The 22029-nt window shown below is 49.1% G+C and overlaps 1 protein-coding gene and 1 non-coding gene across 2 annotated transcripts; one reads left to right on the plus strand and one right to left on the minus strand.

Annotated features, from left to right (window-relative positions):
- Positions 1 to 369: 369 nt before the first annotated feature.
- Positions 370 to 1441, minus strand: LOC131215545 (alpha-tocopherol transfer protein-like). The gene is made up of 2 exons (XM_058209936.1): positions 692 to 1441; positions 370 to 624 (listed from the first exon to the last, which is right to left on the minus strand). Exons 1-2 carry the CDS (start codon positions 1439 to 1441, stop codon positions 370 to 372), a joined length of 1005 nt encoding a protein of 334 aa, XP_058065919.1.
- An 18739-nt stretch (positions 1442 to 20180) lies between these two features.
- Positions 20181 to 20252, plus strand: Trnah-gug (transfer RNA histidin (anticodon GUG)). The gene has a single exon. It is a non-coding gene; the product is annotated as a tRNA-His (tRNA).
- Positions 20253 to 22029: the final 1777 nt, after the last annotated feature.

Genomic DNA, 22029 nt, shown 5'->3' on the forward strand with positions numbered 1-22029 from the left:
TTTTGTGCTCTATCCATTTCCGCTGGAAAGTGAGACACGTGTGTGGGGTGGTGTGCAGTAGATCGCTTCGTGCCTCGCAATGTAATATCTGGGTTAGAGCCCTGGGCTGCCGGCAACAGGTTTTTTTTGCGGCTCTCTTTCCACAGTTCCTCGTATGGATTGGACAGGAAGCTGGCGTCAAGAGCACTTGTCTTTAAGGGCGGTCCCATATCGCATGCTTATTGCACGGTGGTTTGCGTTACTTCAAATTGGAAACCAGAAGCCAGCAAGGGCCACTTCTTCATTCGTTCGTTCACTTCTTCCCTGATCGAGATGTTTATTTGGTCTTGTGAGTGTCACCTCATTTGCCACCATCTTGTCGGAAACCGTTCAATCTAGTTCTAGCTTCCGGAAGCTTCCCAATGCGCCACCTTCGATGTCGTCGAGCATGGCGTGTCGCGAGTACGACTCGTTGTGGTCCAGATCGATGTCCATCTCGTCCAGGGCCAGCAACCGATCCCGGTACAGCTCACACTGCTCTCGGAACGCCTTCATGTGCTCCGCTTTCGGTGTCTTCCCACCGTACTCCTTTGGCAGCAGGCTACGGTCAATCTTTTCCGCCAGCTCATCGTAGTCCCGGAAGAGCTGAAAGTGGTCCGGAATCACCCATTAAACGGCTGGCCACACGGCAGTAGCGCCAGCCGATACTTACCGCTACGCGTTCTCTGAGTTTTTCGTTCAAAAATCCCATCAACCCGTTGACGATCCACATGGCGGCCGATGGCACGTTGACGGCGTACAAGCCCTTACAGCGCGCCGGCAGCCCGTGGTTGACGTACTTGGCCACATGATGCAACGCGCTGAGTGACAAGATGCTGTGGTGAGCCAGGGTGATGTGTTGCAGGTCGAAGATCACTATCGCTCCGGCGCATTGGACCAGCGAATCTTCACCGTACGCTTCCGAGACCAGCATGTGCATCCGGTTGCTGTGGTCGATCGTATAGACCTTTGGGTCCAGCAACCCCCAGTCGGTGAGCACCACCATACACCCATCGGCCGTACGCTCCAGCAGCGGATAAATGAATCCGATCTCGGCCAAGTGGCTCAGTTCGGCGTCGTGGATGTCAAGCCTGTGGAACCAGCTCGGATGGAGGGTCCGGGCCGCCAGGTAGCGCTCGAGGTTCTGCGATGCCAGCAGGAAGGAGTGCTTCCTGGCACGCAGAAACCGCAACAGGAACCGGGCGTCGGTGCGACACCGCCGGATGTGCGGGTGCTTGGCAATCCAGTCGCGCATCTGCCTCAAGTTCTGCTCCCTCACCTGTGGGTCTTCGCGGATGCTCGCCAGTGTTTTCTCCAACGTTGCCGGTCCCGACGGTTCCTCCTGCTCATCGTCGTACTCCGCTGGAACTTTCTCCAGCGAGGGCACCGGCAGTGGCTTCAAATCCGAACCGTTCTGGGACATTATTTGCTGGTGGCGAAGAGTGGCTGCTGTTCACTGTCGGTCGCGCGGAAACGTACTGAGAGGGCCTCAATTCTTGTTTGTCGGCTTAATAAAGCCAGCATCACGCGTTTGAACTTGACCCCCCCTGGACGTTTGCGGGGGAAGTCCTCTCGGGGTTTTTTGTGTCGTGGGTTTGTTGTTTTAAAAGAAGTTTTATGATCTTGTTGCAGCCAGGGCACCTAATAGACTGCTGGGTTGTTTCGCGAGGCCAGCGCTCGAGTAGTTGCGGTGACGTAAATCTTTCGACCTCGATTACGTAGATTCGTGCTTGAAGTGTTGATGTCTGTTAATGTTGCCTATGTCATTGGACGTGTTTTAGTTTTAGTAGAATGGACCACGGACGTTAAGTGAAGCGTCATTGCCCTGTTGCGCAGCGTCCTTTTTATGAGTTCTCTCCAAGGTGGAGCCTGTACCTTGGGATGTTTCAATTGGAACGTATGAACCGGGCATGTCCGAAAATGATTTGACCATCCATATCGATCCAAGTGTAACGAACAGATGTAGCGACCCATCTTATCCTTAGCGAACGACCTTGCCCAAACTGCGAACACAAGGACTCTGTTACAAGGAGGTGCTTATCGCACCAATCCTTTTGCTCTTTCTTCTGCTCTAGCGATGCTCTGTCCCTTTGTCAAGGTTAATGCTCCAGCGTTGACCGATCAATAACAGTGCTAGACACAGAGCATAGGTCGCGTGGAAACGGTGAGAGTAAACATGGCTGAAGGCAACGTGTCCGATATGCCGACGACGACGATGGCCGGAGGGTCGCCCAGCGACCGCTTGACAGCGTGCCAAAATGCCGCGGATCTCGAGCCGGGCTCGTTAAGGCTCATACATAAAAGTATGCTCTCTCGCTGCAAGAGTGCAAAGTGACCACGCGATGCATGGTTGTAATGGTCAATGGTACATCATGTACACTCCCAAGGCCCGGCCTCTCTAGTCCGGGTTGCGATTTTTTTTTGCGCTGCTCTTACGCCATTTTATTCCCCACTAAAAGAAGGCCATAAGAGGCGGGGACCTGCTATAAATATCGGTTTTTATGTGTCCGACCCATTGTGTGTGGCAATGGTCCCGGGCAATCAGCGAAATGCTCCGGTACATCGAGTGTGCGTACGGTGTCGGGCTGGGTGTCATAAAATTCCCTGGTCACCCCTCCGCGGTGCAGTTGAAAAGTATCCAGACCGGATTGCCAGCGAACAAGTTTGAGTTTTCTGCTACGTTACAGAAACCGTTAGGTTACTTGCACCATCGTCGTAATTGGACTAAATCTGTCGATCACTTTAACGCCGCCGTAATGGACTGGCGTAACCGAATCGACTTCGGGTCTTCCAGTTCAGACCAGTCAACAAATCGGTAGATTATAATCGCAACATGGCGCCTAAACCTCACTCATTACATGGATACATCGGGATGCGGCCTCGGGATGATCCAACGGTGGACTCAATCGCCGGGAGTTTACTTACAGCAATGAAGCCGCCCGTCATCTCCTTAGTCCGGACGCGAGGCCGTCAGAGTAATTAAATGCAAATAGGGTTTCGATCTGTGACAGATCCTTACCCCCGGCTCTCATGTACGGGCGTGTATACTCGGAGTTGCCCCGGGGCTTGCGAGTCGCGAAGCTGCAGGTCCTATGCCCCTCCTGCTAAGTCAATTTCAGGGTACGAGTTGGTTTAATTGCAGTTCCACAACATCTTCTGTCACCGGCGGCACCCGGCCATTCGTGCTAATCCGGAGTGAGTGACTCGCATGGCGATGATGGCGATGATCCGTACTCCCCGGAGCAGGCCACTATCCCGGACGTTGCCCAAACAAGTGGCCCCGGTATTAACTAATTATATCCCATTCCCATGCTCGACGTGTGTTTGAGGGTAGCGATTCTTTTTCCGTTTCAATAAACCACGGTACTAATTTCATTACCGCATTTTACCCGTCCGTTTACTTTCGTAGATAAATCTGGGCGGCTTCGTGAAACTGTCTCCACTGCTGGGAACGCCGGGATCGATCCTCACGAACGTTCGAAACGGCCCACTAGCCTAGCGAATGGTGTCCCAGCTGTAACTCCTGTAGCGGCAGTCTCCGGCTTAGCGAAGCAGAAGAAATAAGGTACGTAACGAGCCGTGTGGGCTCTCTGAGGTAGATGTTTTTGTTCGTCTCGCCTAGCGAGCCCACCAGACACTGTGGGGCGGACAGTTCGGCAATCTTCTCTCTCGTTCCCTGCGAAGCATTCATAATTAATTCGACCAGCTCCTGGGGCGAACTTTCTCCTGCGCCAAAAACTTCTTCGAGTGTGGTGGAATCTCCTCGGTTGTGTTTTTTTTTCGCTGCTGTTTCATTCTGTTTTATTCATGGCCTTCAAGGAGCAAGGACTCCCGGCCCTGGCTGCGAAGTGCGAGGAAAACAATGTTATCCTTTCGCTAACTAATCTTATCACACGCCAACGGTTTTTTTTTCGTTACCACTACGTCCAGCCCACCAGCAACCTCGGTCGGTCGGTCGGCCGGAACAGTCATCTAATCGATGCCACCGTCCGTCGGCTGTGTCTGTGCGGAGTTCTCCGAGCAAGGACCTCCCGGGTGATAATCACCAGCACGGGTACGCGGGTTCCGGGCGTGTGATGGTGGCCGTGGGTAAGTTAAAAGGTAACTTTTCTCATCAATTGCCACCGCCACCATCGGGTGCGCTAGCTAGCGGGCTGGCTGGGGAGCCAGAGGAGCTTTTCATCAATTTTGCACGCCACCCGAACATAGGGGGAAAGGGGGCAAAGGAAGCGTACATATTACGCTGTTTCGGGACGTCCATTTTGATGTCGTTCCCCCCTAGAAGACGATCGATGATGTGTGATGTGATGGGGCGCCGGCTCTTCCTCTCGGAACTCGGGCAGAGGGCCTCCCCGTGCTGCTTTCGCCAAACACCACCGTCATCATCATCGAGGCGCGCGTCTCGGGCTCCACCACAAGGTGGTCCGCTACAAGGTGGCAAACGACGGACCGCAGGACGCGCACAACGATGTTGCTACTCCGGTGCGAGACTCGCAGAAGTTCAATTTCCGCTCATCGCATCGGCAAGGATTCTTTTTGCTTCCTTTCGGTCGCCTTCCAACACACACACACACATACACAAGCACACGCCATGCTTCGTTTACACTTCCGTTTGATCTATCGCTGCTCGGAGTCATCCAATCATCGGAACACGGTGCTGGTGCCCGGTGCGCTGTTCCACCGCTTTTCCCGGTCGATAGTGTGTGTCTTTTTGCCGCTCGCTTCGAAGGACCGTCGGGTGCCTTCCGGCGGGGCTTCCGCGTTCCGTTGGAAACAAGGAAATTAATCGTGTTGCTGCTTCAACGCCGAAAATCGCATTCTTCGCATTGATGAGCGCACCTTTTTTCGGTTCCCCGGTGACGGTCATGTTTCTGCGGATCCATAATCCGTCGGTTGCCTTTGGCGTGGGGCTCTATTTCCGCCCGAGGAGGTAATTGGAGAAGTGACAAATTGTGTCTATTGAGGTCTCCCACGGGAGTCGGCGATTCTAAGATTTCTTTCGTTTCGGTGTCGATCGATCGGCGCGTGTTCGAGTTTAGTTACTGCGGGGGTCGCAACAAAGCAAAACAGTTTCACGCACGCCATAATTCAATCAGTTGATTAGAGTTCCCTGGAGGGTATTTGTGCGGGGCCTTCTAGTAGTGAGCGAAGGATGAGCCTCGCCGAGTAACAAAACAACAAGAATGTCAGCTGTGTAAAGTAACTTTGAAATAGTTTATCCTTTCGCCAGATGGCAAAGGCGCAAGGTGTGGACGGGGTGTAAGAAAACAGCAACTCACGGAAAGTTTATAGGGGTGGTGGCCAAAGTTTACTCGTTACACTTTCTAATTAGCACCGCAATCACCGAAAACCAAGCCTTCTTCGCCCGCGCGAAAGGATAACTCAACGGCCTGCGTGTGCCGCCGCTACCGTTCGTGGTTTGACTTCTTTTACTGCTGTGGCCAATCTTTGCGTGTCTTCGTGTTTTCCCTCTATTAAGTGACTCCCCGAGGAAATCAGGTCCTTGACCATTCTTGGGCCGAGGCCGTCCACATGATAAAAATGCCATAAGATTGCCTGTTTGCCGGATTGCTTCTCTTCACGGCGCATCGGGTTCTTCACGATGGCGTTGGCGGGGTGCTTGATGGGGCGAGAGAGTGGAGTCACTTCCGGAGTTCGCAGACCATGGAATCAGGTAGCGACCGACGATGTGTTGTTGCCGCACTCCGATGTTCTAAATTTTGTGGTCGTGATTTTTGTTTCACGTTTCCGGTCTATTTCTTGAACTTCCGCCGTAAGTCGTGGTCCGATCGCGACGGCTGCGGGTGCTGTGCGTCCTAGGATCCACTTTAATTGCTGCCTCTGCCCCAAGCATTCTTTAAAGTTACTTAAAGTGCGCCGCGTGCCGAATGACTATAAACATGTCAATGAATGTCGGCTGAGTCTCGCCGACCTCAGCGGCCTCAACGGTCTTGTTCGTTCGGGCTGTGGAATTCCAAAAATGCGTGTCGTACGCGATGTGTCATCTCTTCTGGTGCTCGTTCGCCTTTTGCTTTTCGCTGCCAGTTGGGTTAGGTTAGTCCGAAAGTTGTGACGATTTGCGTAAATATCTTCTGGGGATATGCCGAAATCATGTTTTGGAACAATTTTGAAATATACATAACAATCAAAACAAATATGTTGCATTTGATATTGATCACATGGTTCAGTGACTTTAACCAGTAAGATTTAAGTGGGCTTCTGTGAGTAGTAACAACTAGAACCCAGCTAATGGCCGTCTAAATGCGAGGCTGCACAGTTTTATTTCTGACAGATTAGTTTATTGTTTATGGATTATTCAATGTCTCATTGGACATAATGATCCATTACTAGCTCGTTTTCGTAAGTGTAGCAATTTCTCGTTAGTTCTTGACGTGAAGATACCGCTTGATCAGTGTCATGATGTCATAGCCTCAGTTTCAGTCGGTTATCAGGTCCCAAACCGGTTTTTTGCTTTTGTTTTCGTCTCGTCGGATGGGATTAGTTGTGCTGTTGGTTCTTAGTTAGTACATTCAGGTTTTCAAACAGGGTACGCACTCTTTTGACCTTTTCATTAATGAAAGTATGAATTTGGTAACTGAATAATTAAAAAATGCATCAGTTTTCATCTAAAATCTGAAACGATTTTACAACGGCTTTAAATTGTATTTGAGTTTTCTTTTCAACACCAAATTATTAAAGTTCTTTCTGGAGTTATCTACGCTTTTATCCAATTTTCCGCCTTTTCATAAAAACTGATTACGATTCGAGTTGGTTCGAAGGACGTGACTTAAAACCGCGATGAAAACATGTAGATCTTGAAGATTCAATTAGAAGTTAGCATTACATATCGCTTCCTATGTTTGTTCCAACCAACATCGCACCAAATGTAAAAAAATAAACACTACTTTCGTGTCGACCTAACATTAACATGATTGTAGATTCTAGATTGGAGTGTTGCGCATTTGTTGCAGCCCCGCGAAGACAACGCATCACACACCAACGTCCAATCCGGGTACCGTCATTGAAAAAAAGGCATCTTGTAATGCACTGCATACGCATCGCGTAATTTATTGCACCCCAAAGGAGCGGCCCGGATTCGGATTCGATCGTTTGCGACGTTCGTCGTTGCGTTTGGGACACGCACGTGTCGGTGGGTTTTCTTTCGCCACTCAATTTGCTTCCTCTTCGTGTTTGCGCTATCGGCCTGTCATCGTGTCAAATTTGTGTCACATTTAACTGCCCTTGTCTCAGGGTTGGCCAGCGAAGCCGGGCGCTTGTCTCTGGTGGCTTTGCTCTGTTCCCCGCCAGACCGTCGTTATTTCTGTTCCGTTTTCACTTTCATTTGCCTCTGTTCCGTTGGCTGGTTTTGTTTTCTTTCGTCACCCGCGGGGTTTTCGGGTAGCTGTCACGCTCACGGCGCGGCCCGTCATGTATGTGGCGATGTGTTTGGTTTTCCATTAATTTTTGGCGCACGGAAAACACGTCGCTGCTAACGCCACAAAACACTCAAGCGGTCGGCTCCTCGTGACTTTCTTGGGAGCGCGTCCTTTCAGAACCTGCGCGACGCTCGTCCACGGCGCTAGTAGCTTGACAGCAGCACCACCGTGGTGGCGTATTAGTTGGAGTGGCATTTTCTTTCTTTTCGCGCGTTTTGGAAGTTGTTTCGCACATTAGAGCGCAAATTAATTGCGATGGAACCGGAGTTCTGACGTGGCGCGAGGCAAGACGACAATAAAAGACGTGTCACTTCCATCTCTCTCTCCGTCTGTCTTGTTCCGGCCGCGGGCTGCGCGGTTACTGGAAGATCCATTTAATCTAGCAAATGGCACTCGAAATTGGTTGGCGCCATTTGCCCCGTCTCGTAACGAGCCAGAAGATGGCGACGGCGGTGGAGCCGGCGACGACACGGGCGCGATTGTTGCTGTTGATTACAATCTTCGCCGGCTGATGACAGGGCGCCGTAACGGGCGGTGACGGATGCTGGGCACGTACCACGTTTGCCGTGCTCGTAATTTCAATCAACGGAATCCGACGGTTGATCGTTCGGCGGCGAACGTTATGGCGCTGACGTGTCATAAGTGCACTAGGGCGCGTCGTATGCTATGCTCGGCCCCAGGCAGGCAGCCCCGCCTTCTGGCAAGGTGTTTGCATAGTGACTGTTGGTCTTTGATAGTGCCCGTCGAGGTACATGTTAACGGGGAGCCCTCTGTTTGACGAGCTTTGATGCGCTGCTAGTGGACAGCAACACTTCTATTATTTATTCATGCGTTTGAAGGTCACAAAAGACGCGCTCGGGTCATTTACTGTCTAAGAGAAGGCTGTGCGACATAAATTCCTTCCGAGAGAGGGTCTGTTTGATCAAGAATAGAGATTCTTGCTGTTAAATAGATAAAAAATGGTTTGAAGAATTGCTTAAAATTGATTGAAGTTAATATACTTTCATGTATATAGCTTCAAGGTAATACACCGTATATACAAGTACTTCAATGTATATAATGATAAATAGGTTATTCACTATCGAGTAATGCTTACTATTGATGCTAGAAGGTTCAGTTCAACCGGACGAACGGACATTTTGTGTCACAATGATGAGCGTATTATAAATTCAAAAAATCGTGGTGTAGTAGTAAATTCGTCGATGAATAAATCTGGATAGAACTCCCAGAAACGGCGCTCGGTACGATGGCTAGTCAATGTCAGTAATGTGACGTCCAAAGCAGCCGTCAAAACGAGCCGGAGGTTATTTGAAACCCCGAGACGGATAAACTGTGCGTCCGATGGCTGCCAATTGTAGCGGAACGAAAGATACGATCGGCCATCCTCGCGTCGGGTTTCCGTGCAATAATAAAATTGGAAAATTTAAATGCTAATGAAGAAATGATTTCGATTCATCTTTAAGTACTGTGGCGCTCGCTGCCCGTAACCGAAAGCCCAGCAAAAAAAAAACAAAGTAAGGCGGTCCCATTTTGTGAATATAAGTCGCCCCCTAATGAGAGCTCTCAGAGACCGTCACTAATCAAATATTCCCGAGCCCCCCCCAGGCAATGGTTTCGCTCCCGTTCCGTGCCGTTTCATCTGTGGCGGTGGTTGTTCGGCCGTTTGGTTGGCCAAAGTGCCTCATTTGGCCGCAGGACATCCGGCGGCCCCCGTGGGCCGCCCTTTTCGTTTTTCGCTGCTCCCGCTGTTGGAAAAACAATTTCGAAAAAGCATTTTTCTTCGATTCTCCCTTTTTCCACGGGTTTGGTTCTTTTTTTATTTATCGGCGTTCAATAAACTTTTGGAACCTCTCGACGTCGCGCCGCTGGAAGTTATTAGCATTGCAAAGCGTGACAAAGTTGTGTTGTTATCGAACGGCGCGCCACTTGACGAACAATTTATGCATTGCCATGTTTTCGATTTTACGCATTAAGCGCCAATCGGTAATCGAATGTATAATCCTTGTTTTCTTCGTATTTTGTTGTTATTTGTTTTCAAATAACTCGTTTCTTCCAGCAGCAGTGGTCGTGTTGCCTCTTGTTTGGCACTAACTTTTGTGTGATCGACGATCATCGTAAATTTTATGGAGCGAGTTACCCGACGCAAGCATATTTCAGTTTATGCTCAAAAAAACGGTGACTCAAACCGATCACTTAGCGACTCGTTGCCGTACACTGAAGTTGGATATTGATTTTCGAAGACTGTCCGGCCTGGGGCCGCGCCATAGATTGCGATGTCACATTTCCATTAAATCCTAGTTGTCGCAGAGCACGCGCCACAGCCACACAGTGTATCCTTTGAGTTCGCTTGCCCTGATCTTCAAGGTTTTTGGGTGGCTCGTTCGGCGAACGATGCCCAGCCCTAGCCCATTGGCTAGTGCTACGAGGTTACCGCGTGGTTGACGGCAGTTATTTGAACAAATAATGCACAAAAGATTTTCTACGAAAGAAATTGTGTATCTTTTATAGCGAAGCACATCGACACAAAAAAGCCGAAGAAATCTCCACATTCTTTCGGTGGTGGCGTCGCCCGGTCCGCGTGGTCCGTGGCGCCTGGCGTTTGTTGTGGCCCGGCTTGCGTGATCCATCGCCGCAACATAAATCTTATCGCAAAAAAGTAATTTTACTCCACAAGCGTCGTCCTCCGAGAGACTGTCGGGGAATGGAATGCAACGTGCCGGGTCCCAGGAGTCCATTCTCGGCGCTGGGGCCGCCGATTGGTGTTGTTCCAGCCAGGCGCCCGCTTATGTGTGGCACGTGGGTGTCTATTTGTGGGCCCCTCCGGGGAGTTTGTGTTCTTAATTTTTCATTATGCTCGATCGCCACTCCACCGAAACTATTTCTCTTCGCCGGGATGCTACGGGGCGGCCATTGACGGTGGCAGAAAAATGGTCCAAAGGATGGTCAAAAGTGGTGAAGGTGACACCGGGGACGGGTTGACATTTTTGTGTTTCCTTCGTGCCGTCATTCGCCGTCAGAACGCTTATGCTGCGCGGTCGTGCGCTGCTCCGGGAATCCCTCGGAAGTGGAGACAAGGTTTCAAATAATAAAACCGAAAAACTTGCTCCATTCTACGTCGGTTGGCCATCACCAGAAGGTACAACGGGGTGAGGGCAAGGGGCGATAAACATAAAGCGGCGGCAGAGCGTCGGGGAGAGCGGATAAATAAATCCTGGACCTGGAGCGCGCGCGCGGTCCAAATCCACCGAGTGGTGCGTTGGCCGCGGTTCGAGAGTTATGCTTCGTGCTGCGCGGCGCCCGGAACCCCCCCGCTCAGCACCCACCGTAAGAGCACGTACACACGGACGCAACACCACAGGATCCTGTGGGCCCGTTTTTTGGCTGGGGAAAACAATAACGTACCGAGAAGGAACCGAAACCAGAACAACAGAAAAACGAAAGAAAGATGTTTCTTTGAAATATGAAAACCTCGAGAAACGCGAAGAAAACGAGCACCAAACTGCTGAAAACAATGTTCTTCCGACGCGGACGACTTGCACATGACTTGCACTCATTATGAGTCTCGCCGGTCGCCGGTGTGTTCTCGCCGGGCCTCGGATGCTGCTGCGACGCGCGCTCTGGAGAGCATATTTTCGGTACCACCACCTAGCGAGCGAACGATTCCTTTGTATTATTAATTGTCTCAAATTGCATTGTTGTTTTATGTGTGACCGCGCTCCTGCTGTCGCTCTCTCTCTTTATGTGTCTTACTTCTTGTTTCACTCTGAGACCAGCTCGATTATGTGTCTGAATAGCGGCCGCGCGGGAATTAAAGGAAGTGCCAGCCGCGCAGCATAAGAAGAACCCGGCCCGGCTATCACGCGTCCGTACCATAAACCAGTGCAGTGTGCTCGGGAGCGGGCAGCGTACGTGTTTTCTCACCCCTTTTTTTACGGTTTTATTTCGTCGCAGACGCGCGCCCGCGTAGGTGGACATTTTGTCCCGCCATTCCGCTGCGGTCCGTCCGGCTGCCTGGGAACCACTTATTAACCACACCGGCGTAATGAAAGGAACGGGCAGAACTGATTGGCTTACAAGGATTCATAAATTAAACACGTGTTACGATTGGGATTTTCTCATGTTTCATGCTTCGATCGTCGATGCAGAATGTTGAGTGCCGTGTTAACTGTGGGAGTTCTGAACCTATTTGAACCAATATTTTGAATTTTTCCTCACAATTCGTTGTTTTCGATCGTATTTGAAATCATAAGGGGTTTTCCTAGAAACGAATGTTAGGCAATTACAGCTCAAAGTCTCTATAATACAAACGAAACAAAAACTTAAGGGGTTTTCCATCAAGACACTACAACTTTACATTAAAAGCCGACCACCTGTTTTAGTGACTCTGAACGTGTGAGATCATTCAAACGAGATGGGCAGTTAATTCACGTAGTTTGTCAAACATTTTATTTGTTGAGCTCTACTGAAACCCTTTTTATACCATTTATAGCCATAATTTTTTAAAGAAAAATTTACCAGCAGTGTTCTACAGCCTCTGGATCATTGGCGTTCAAAATGCGGTAATTTAATTGAACTTTGAGCGAACATTCAGGTGGTAATCGTTGAACAAATCACTAAAGACAGTGACAGGCATTTGCTCACTCCTTCGACGATAAAATGCTCAACATCTCAGATTTAGAGTTCTCTTTGCCACATCAAACTTTTTGTGGAATATTTTGAACGGATATCGCGACGGTTTTGTAGTTGAGATGTTAACTACATGTTTGTATTTCTTGTTTTCACGTTTATAAGAAGTGAGGTTAAAAAATATTCTATTTAACAGTTTCTCATCTTTATTACATGTTGAACGTTGAACGTCTCTTTCGTATATATTCCGGCAATCTGACCCTGAACGGTTTGACGGATTAATCAGAACACGAAAGTTCTGAGGCGAAAGCCTCCGACGGATGTCCGTGGAGATTTGTCCGTTCGAAAGTGCAGATTTCTTTTCCTGTCGCTTTTATTGCTTTAGTTTTTTTTTTACCGTTGACCATCTTGATAAAGTAACACGAACTGGCCCCTGCATTTGGTGGCCCCATTACCATCGTCTTCAAACTCTACTCCCGGTGGCTTATGCCGTGTGCCACTCGCTAAACCAGCGCGCCTCGTGTCCAGTAATTTATGGTTGGGACTCTCGCCGGGCCGGCCGGGTGGATGAGGATTTTTTCTCCTTTAGCTTGAGCAATGTTCTTAACGAAAATAAAACTTCTTCCCAATGGCCCTCCCTTCTAGCGTCCGTCGAGGGCGAAAGGAAAGCATTTTCCGGTCCGCGGGGTCCAGGTGGATTACCTCGCATAATCCGGCGCATTCAAAACACTCGCGCTTTTACGACCCAACGAGGCCGTCCACGTCGAAAATGGATGTAAAAATTCCCAAAAAGAACGATAAATGAGCGAGAGAAAGGCGCAAGGGCCCAGAAGTGAAGCATGAAAAAGGTGATGGAGCGGGGCGCGCCATGGCGACTCCTGCGAGTGGCGATCGTCATCATCATCATGGTGAGGCATATTCTTCGGGCGGCCAGCAACAGATACACAAGTTTCCGGGGCCCATTCGTCCGGGACTTGAAAATCCGAAAATGCTAACATCGACGCGACGAAACGATTTTTATTTATCGTTCGAGAAGGAGACCTTTCCGTCGCCATCGTCGTCGCCGTCGGGCGAGGCTGCGGTATCCGCCGGCCGACGCGACCCCCCTAGCGTGGCGATGATTGAGGCTCGATTATGCTCGGCTCGGTTAGAACGCCGTTTCGATTCGATTGGTGGATAATTTATGTGTCGTACCGTTTCGTCGAGGCGACGGTCGAGGCGGACCCCATGCTGCCCCTGGGGGTGTGATCATCGCCATCGCCGCGGCTGCAACTGCTGCGCGCACACACATACACAGTCCCCCGGAGTTGACGCGTAGGTGTAAATTGAAAATATCGGAATGACTTGACCGCCAACGGGCACCGGGTTCTGGTTGGGTTCGGTTGCCGATCGCTTTTTAGCGCGTTGGGAAGTGATCCGGCTCGGCATAAGAGAGAGAATGCCTACGTGCGGAAGGATGCGCCCGAAACGAATCTGCATATCCTCCTCTCGGTCGATTGCCGTTAAAGCGCACTACAAATCACCGATGCGACGTTCCCCATCGCCCGAGGACGTTTGCGATAACCACGGTTCCAATCAACTTGCCAGCGTTCGAAAGGGTCCGGCTCCTCCGAACACACAGCAGGGCGGTCACTTACGCGAACGTTGTGTAGCGCAATTTATGCTCCGCGTGCCCGAGTCCCGCCGTTACTTATCTGCATAACAGAAATGTCAATTAATGTTTCTTGTTCTGCTTGCTCTCACTCTCGCGTGCACAATTGCCATTGCGTGGCTCGCAAATCTTCATTTGTGTCCCAAACCCGGACGCTGAGGGTACGCTGGAATTAAGCGATACATTCATTACGTCGGTCGGCCAACGACGTCGTCGTCGTCGTCGTCATTGGACAGGGGAAATTAAAATGTACCACCGTGCGGCGGCACGCGTTGATTTCGATTACAATTTAATGCTCGGGCGGAATTGCGTAACCATTGTGAAGGTTAAGGGAAAAGACCGCCACAGAAACGCCACCGTTGGCCAAAGAAAAGTGTCATCGCGAAAATGGAGGACCGAAACTTATGACTCGTGTCCGACCGAGCGATGAGAAAACGGGAATCATCTTCATCGGTGGGAAAATTAATGATCGAGAAGGGGTTCGCCAATTTTTTTTTGTTTCGCTAGACTCAAGATGAGCTGAACGCGCCCGAAGAACGGTGTCATTGTCCTTCGGCGCCGTGTCCTTCGCCTGGGTGGGTAATTAATTAAAAACGATGATGGTGGCAGTTTTTCATGGGCCGCCCAACCACCGTTCATCATTGTCCGCTGTCGAGCCGATCCTTCGCAGCTGCTTATCCTTCGCCCTTTTAAAGCCTTCCGATGTAAATCGGTGGGTCATGTCAATGTGTTACGCGCTCGCGGGTTGCGAAATTGATGAAGCGCACTTCGCACGGACATGCGGAATATGCGATGGTCCTTTTCTGACGTTAACGCAAGAACTCCGCTGGCCCAACGCCCTTGGTAATGTTTTGTTATATCCCAGGCTTGTTATGGATTGGGATTATAATAATTTCTAGCTTGAAACGATTTACCCGTCCCGATTGGATTACTACATGGCTGTTGGCCGGTGCCAGGCGTGACAGCCACCCAGTGAAGTGTATCATTAAATTGCAATTTTATCACCCGACGCCCACAGGAGCATCATCGCTGCATCGCATTCGAGGGTTATTTTCGCACTCGAATTGGGCAAGATTTTTGGATTATCTCGTTAGTGTAATCTGTCTGCATGCGACACCAGCAACCAATTTTGGCTTCCCTCTCTTTCTTTCGCTCGCATTCTTTCCTTCTCTATTGATGCAACCAGCAGCGCATCTTTATGCTCGATACTCAGTGGTGAACTCTGGCCACGCCAGGTGGGCTGCCGGATCCACTTTCATGTCCGCCATCGTGAAAAGCATTGCGTGTCGCAGTGTTTTTGGAGGACTATCACGTCGGTCAATAAGTATATAAGAAGTTAAGCAGGAAAGATACAAGCAATGCTAGTTAATTTTATTTTGCTCCTTTTTCCCTAAGCTACTTACATTCAAATAAATGATTGAAAAATATGGTCTTAACATTTTTTTAATGAGTTTCCTTTACTAAGTATAAAGTAAGAAACTGGATGAAATATATTCGCAGGAATTGTTATTAGTAAAAAAGTTTTAATATTGACAATAATCTGCTTGAAAGCTAAATGTTTCTCTATGTTTACTTGTTGTGGCTTGTAATATTCTGCGCATTACTTGTGTTGATCATTAGTTATGAATCGGTGCATGTAAGAGGAAAGGGGTCGAAAATTATATGGTAAGTTGACGCTTAGCTACATATTGCACCACGTGATATTTTCCGTTCTCGCTCAGTGCATTTTCCGATGTCCTTGTCGCTGTGCATACACACACATAGCCCACACAGCCAGAGCCAAATGAGCCCGAAAGCATTCCATCGATCTCTCCGGGATCACGTAAAATTGATCATCAAAAGCGACCCAGCGTTGTGCATGCGTTCCACCTCACGGTGCGGTGGATTACGATAAATATTAATTAATTTCCACTGCGAATCCTGGTTTTGCACGACGGAGCCGCCCCGTGGGTCGGTCGGTGTCCGGTTCGGTAACCCGAACCGGGCGCGCCAGGCTTTTGTTTACCTGCACCGGCCCACCGGGTGGTGCAACATGAGCGACAAAAATCATTATGTTCTCGCACGGAAGGGCCATACATCGATCGAACTGCTGCGCGCACCACCGAGCACGGAGTGTCATCGTGAACACGGTTTTTAGGGTGCATGTTCCACGGGGTCTTTCATTTTGGGCTACCGAATTTCCCGGGTCCGTCCTTCGTGGTGCACCGGATGGGAACAATATCGTAACTTCATTAAGAGCACTGTTCGGGGTGAAAAAGGTGAAAAATTAATTATAAAACTCATGTGTGCTGCCTGTTGCAGCGGTGTCACGCGGTCGCCATTGATCGGAAGAATGCCAATGATTTATGTCAGCCATAGAAGCGGATCTGAAGACGGATATCAGTTCCTAGCGGAGATAGCTATTGAGCGTGCATTTTTTGATATATTTTATATTCTTAAAATTTTAACATATTTAAAGTACAAAAAATAAGACAAGCGATTTACTGTTGTACAATTCCACGTCTGTCAATGGACAAAGGATAGAAAATAGTGTGGTGCCGACTGTTGTTTTGAGAATACGCTTCCGGCTTGGACCTTTGCGCTCTTGGATGGAAAAATTAAATTAGGGATGTAATTTGCGATTTACATCATTCGTCAATTGGGTGGTTGATGCAATCAACAAATTGCATTGACGTCGTCGTATTCCTCGCAACGGTGCACGGCTGTGGGCCAGAGATCTCTTCAAACCGACACACAGACTTCAGGAGTTGCCCACCAAGGGCGACTCGAGAGCGCGCCTTCGGAGCGTGTTCAACGAGCGGCCAACATTTTCCATCCCTCAATTCGTGCGCCGTGCGCCGACGACAGCAACCGGAAATGAAGGGGTTATGATCGAGAGCGAAATGGAGAGTTTTTGCGCTTTTTTTATGAATTGTTGCGAACTGCGCCTGACATTTGGCGTGCTGTGCTGATAGCAAACTTTTAGGCGTTATTTAAAAAAGTTCAAATGAACGTTGAGCATTCGCTGGGGTTATTCGTCCCTCTGTCCACGTCCAGCGATTTAAATTTATATTCCCAGAAACATATTCGCAACAGACTTACCATCAAAATGTTTTCACTTGGCGGTTCATGTGCTTTACGTGCTTACGACGAGAGCCCAACGACAATGTTGGTCCCGGGCCAAGTTTTCCGAACGAGACGGTTAAAGGCCGGTTAATCGTGCAGGCGTTGGGAAGTTTGGCCCCCGAAACCTACATAATTACACTTGGCCTTGGTAGGCGCAGCCCGCGTCAACCTGGTTCACAAATTCCGGTACCGCATCTTCCGGCCGCGTCCAAGATGGTGTGTCGCGGAAACTTCAACGGTCCATCCGTCCGGGTTCGCGCAAGTTCCTTAATTACGTGATACCACCCGGAGCCGGTGTTGGGAGATATCTTATTAAAACTTTGCCCTACCTATAGCACCTCGTAGAGAATCTTTCGAGACGGGCACGTGCGCCCGTTCGATGGATTTCAGGCCCGCCGTACTCGCGGGTTCGCTGGCCGCAGCTGGTTCGGGTCACACCGGCCAGGTGTTGGCCGCGCTTACGAGTGGTGTCCGGTGGGCAGGCCCGTGGAATGTGGAACGTGGCCCAGCACCTGCCGGTGTGTGCCACACGATGGTGAAGATTTTAATTAAAATTAAAGTAATGTTTTTGACATCGCGCTTCCGATGGCTGTGGACTGTGCGTCAAATTTGCTCTTTTAAACTCCATACAGACAAGGCCTGTGTCAGGGGTCAGGGTGAGAGCAAAGCGATGAAACCTGAAACCTGTCGCGATTTTTACTTCCTGTCGGAGACAGTAGCAGGGTTTAGCTAAACTAGAGGTGTTCCATTTCGCCTAAGCATCGCGCAGGGAATGATAGGCGGTGGGCTAAAAAGTGGTGAAGCCAGCACACGGACGGTGCTTAATGTATACTACTGTGGCCAAAATATATCGGTAATTTATTTATAAATCAAACACTCTTCATTTGTTATTTGTAAATCTATGTCATCTAATTGTGTTCTAGTGCTCATTACATTTTAATATCCTTGTTTCAACGAAGTTTTGGTAATCCATTTAAATTGTAGTATTTATTTTAGAAACACGTACCTTTAACCTCTTCAAGAAGCTTGCCACCTTTGTCCCGTGAAGTAACTTGCTTATTGAAGTACAATGTGTAATGTCTAATTTCATTCCGACGAAGACGAAAGAAATTTTTGGAATTTTATATTCCCATGCCTGAGAGACCAATTAGTACCATCCAACTCCATTTTACGATTTTGTCCTGGAACTTATTGTCCTATCTATCAGTTCTGAAGCATGAAGCCAGCCTTTGGGGTGTTGTAAAAGGCGCGCGAAAACGATATCATTCCGTAGCACTTTTATCTCCCACTTTTGGCCCGTTCGACCAAACAATCCGCACGCCGGAGCGGTGCCAATTTATGTATCCTCCAGGGCGATGTCCAGGCCCCAAGGTGGAGGCCCCAAGAAGGTCCCGCTTTCAAGCGGGATGCCCGTGATAAGCGGCTTAACGGAGGGCTGGGGAACGGTCGCCAGTTTGCTGGGTGGTGGTAATATTGGCTTTTACCCCTCCCGGCAGGCCCGTGTGGGCGAGCCGAGTGAAAATTTATGATGACTAAAAACCGGAAACACCTAATTTGGTTCGCGTCTATTGCTTTGCGTCGGGTTCAGCTTAATTATTCCTCTCCTTACACTCTGAGTATTCGGGCCTGAGGGCTGATATCAGCCCGCTTCGTTCGCTTATCTTGATGACCCTTTTCGGGTGGGACACTAAAGCAGCATCAGTCAAGCGGCACCAACCGTCTTTCTGGTTTTGTGGCGGGTCTTCGGCGCATTCGATTTGAATAATTAACACTCTGCGTTCTCCTTGAGAAGGCGGCCTTCCGCGAACCAGTGTAATGATTAAGAAATTTAAATTAATTGCCGACTTGATCGATCGATTAATGTGCGTGGTGGTCTCCGATGGCTTGGAGCTGGCTCTCCCAATTTGCTTCATTCGGGACGCGCTGATTCGTGATTGTGGAAGACACCACCAATCGAGCGTTTTCTTGTAATATCGCTATACTTTGTACACTTTTTCGTGTCTGGAGCCGTCCCAACCGGTGATAAACTGCGTAACTCGAAGCCCACGTCTCCGCGATAAGGGTGTCATTAAAATCATCTTATGCTCTCTCTCCCGCCCACAATAATCTTCAATCAGGAAGGAGCTGAAAGTTGTGCGTCACAAAACGACACGCTCCTTCTTGATGATGTTGCACAGCCGGTGATTTTATGTGTGAAACGATCACGGATGATGCTGCGGCGATGAGTGCGATGATCACGACCGGGCGCGCTGCTAATGACTACCGTTTGTCGAGCGTATGTGGTCGTGTCTGTGTGTGTGCGTTTAAGGGCTCAACTCGGCACGGTTTCCGGTACGGCAGATAGGGGCAGTTCCGAAAATTAGTACGGCGACAACATATTTATTACCAGGCAGAGCATAAACCACGCGGCAGTGGCCCTTGGCAACCGCTCGGCCGGCGCAGGGTTTTTACGATGCCATGGGATGAAAGGATGGTCGTTTCGGGGAGGAAAATGTTCCGTATTGCCTGCTCAGGACACACGGGGCACGGAATCGCCCACTTTTTCCAACGACCAGGAATTGGATGGATTCTTTTCTTCGCAACGGTTGAAGGAGAAGTGGAGAAGGAAGTAGTTTTTGTCCAGCCGTGGAAGGGTATACCGACAACGCGGACAAGAGATAGGCTGCCCCAACCAATCGCGTCGGAACGATCGGTCAGATAAGTGTTTCGTAATTAAGATTTACAAAGTGTCGGTTACTTCGCACGGTTAACGGTTACTGGTACTTGCTTCGGCGCGCTACGCCCATCGGTTGACGTCGGTCCTTTGGGGACAAAGTTTTGCTTCCGCTTCGCGCTCGGTGAAGGATCCGTGAAAATAATAATAAAAGCAAAGTTACTTAGAAACACGGGTGACTGTTTTTCGTGTGCGGCCATTTACCTTGGTTACGTGAGAATATGTTTGTGAACGTACGTCGATTATTTTATGGATTATTTACGGTGTATTTTACTTTTTATGATGCTTCGCGTTGACTAGTGCTGCGCGCTGGTGATCCATAAATAGCGGGCAGTTCGTGTAAATAACCCCACTCATAAGGTGAATGTCTCGAATTTTTGGGAGTTTTACTGGATCGGCGTTATGTTTTTCCCCCTCAAAATCATTTCGCTTTGCGAGCAATCGAACCGGTTACGACTAAGGTTTGGCGGGCCTCATATTCCTGCCGCTGGCAGCTTTTCTTGCTTACGGTGCTTTCTCTTCGGGCGGGGTTGTGGTCGTTTTCGGGCCGCCCGTCAATAATTGGCCAAGGCGAATTGTATGATTTTGTTTTGAATCGTTTTCGAAGCATACTCGTCAAGTGGCCCCAGTAGCCGTGATCGTCTAGTGGTTAGGACCCTACGTTGTGGCCGTAGTAACCCAGGTTCGAATCCTGGTCACGGCAGTGTTGTTGAAAATACGCATAAAAGATGTGTCAAAAAACACTGTAACGGAAGGGGGCGCGCGCCATTCGAAGGCTTTTTTGTTGTTGGGTGGGTCTTCATTCATTTTTTATCAAAAACACCAAATTGATGGCTAATGTTGTTTCGATTTCCCTTGAGTCGTTGCGATTCATAACATTATTAAACGTTAAAAATATATTTTTTTCAATCTCCATATGATAGTGTGCCTGCTGCTGTTGGCGTTTCATCGTTTGAAAGCGCTTGGAAATGGACACTGCCGTGACTAGGATTCGAACCTGCGTTACTGCGGCCACAACGTAGGGTTCTAACCACTACGTAGGGACGATCCGGCTACGGTTGTTTGTGGAAACGCTTGCATTCACGACCGGTTCAATCGGGGAGTCACTTTGCAGCGGCAAAACTTTCAAGTGTTTCACTCAGCTCTGATATGCCGATGCAACTTATGAGCATTATTCTTCATGCCCGTCGAGCTAAACTGTTGCATTTGCATAATCAAAATTTGCTTCTTCGAGTGCCGCACTTTCGGTGCTATAAATTTCGGCGATGTACAAATTGCGGGGCCACCAACTTTCGACAATAAACAAATGGTGCGCCACACTTAAAAGCTGCTGCTTCTTGCGCTCGAAAAGGGCCAGCATAAAATGCACATACCTTCTAATAGGATTACGGTATGCTTTTCGCTTGCAGTGGTTAGCAGCGTGATGATACCGCGGAAAGCACAGCGAATGAGAAAACGGGGTGAATTCTTTGTGAAGAACCTTCCCGGTAGTGTAGGGTTAAGCGGTTTTTGGCGAACAAAGTGTTTTGTGCCGGATCTTCACCAAGCCGACGATTGTTGGTAAACGACGACGGACCCCCGGACGGAATGTTGTGTACAAAAATCCGGCAATACCCGGAAACGAAGGTTAATCGCGGGCTAAGCACGCACACCTTCGTAAGCGTGATCGCACCCAGAACGAGCAAAGGAGTTTATTTTTTCGCCCCGCCTTTGCCTGTAGAGAGTAGATAAAAGGGAAAATGCATCGCCTCTCAGCTTATCCCCGTATGAAGCGTGGCACATTAGAACTGGGGGGGAAATAGTACCCAAAAATAAATTTATTACCGTTTCCGTGTTTACTGTTCTGTGGTCTGGTTTGACCCACATTCCCGCGTGTGGGGCGCGTTTCCTTTATCGCTACCGAAACATGCACCGCAAGAAACTGTAGAGGAGGCTGTACATCACTCGCCGCCCGCCTGCTGAAGGAACGCATGTTTCTTTCGGCACTGCACCCGGGAGCGGACCACAGAATGGGCCGGAAGTTTGAAACATGAAACACGTTTTTCCGGGAAGTTTTTCGTTATGGTGTGCACTCTTTTGCAAAATAAATCATTTCTACTTCCGACGGCGCAGCAGCCGAGGCGCACCTTCATGTGTTTGGGCGAGGTAAACGATAGCGCATTATGTTCCGGGATGACGGCTTTTGTCTTGAATGGGTAGGATAAAAACAGGATGAAAAGAACGTTGAGTAAAACCACAGCCCCACAGCCATGATGTAGCACAGTGTCGATTATGCTTTTTTTATGGCACACAAAGCCGGTGGGTTGGTTTAAAGTGTTTGTTGAGTAAATTCTTGTACCCTTTCTTTTTTTCCGTTTGCTTTTCTCTTTCGATAATGAGCGCCACGGAGGCGAAAACTGCAAGCTGAAAAAGAATGGTTGAATCGATAAATGCAATATGCAAAAACATGCTAAAATTATGCTGAACATACGGAGGCTTTT

The sequence above is a fragment of the Anopheles bellator genome, chromosome 1 (assembly GCF_943735745.2).
Source record: "Anopheles bellator chromosome 1, idAnoBellAS_SP24_06.2, whole genome shotgun sequence".
NCBI classification, from domain to species: Eukaryota; Metazoa; Arthropoda; class Insecta; order Diptera; family Culicidae; genus Anopheles; species Anopheles bellator.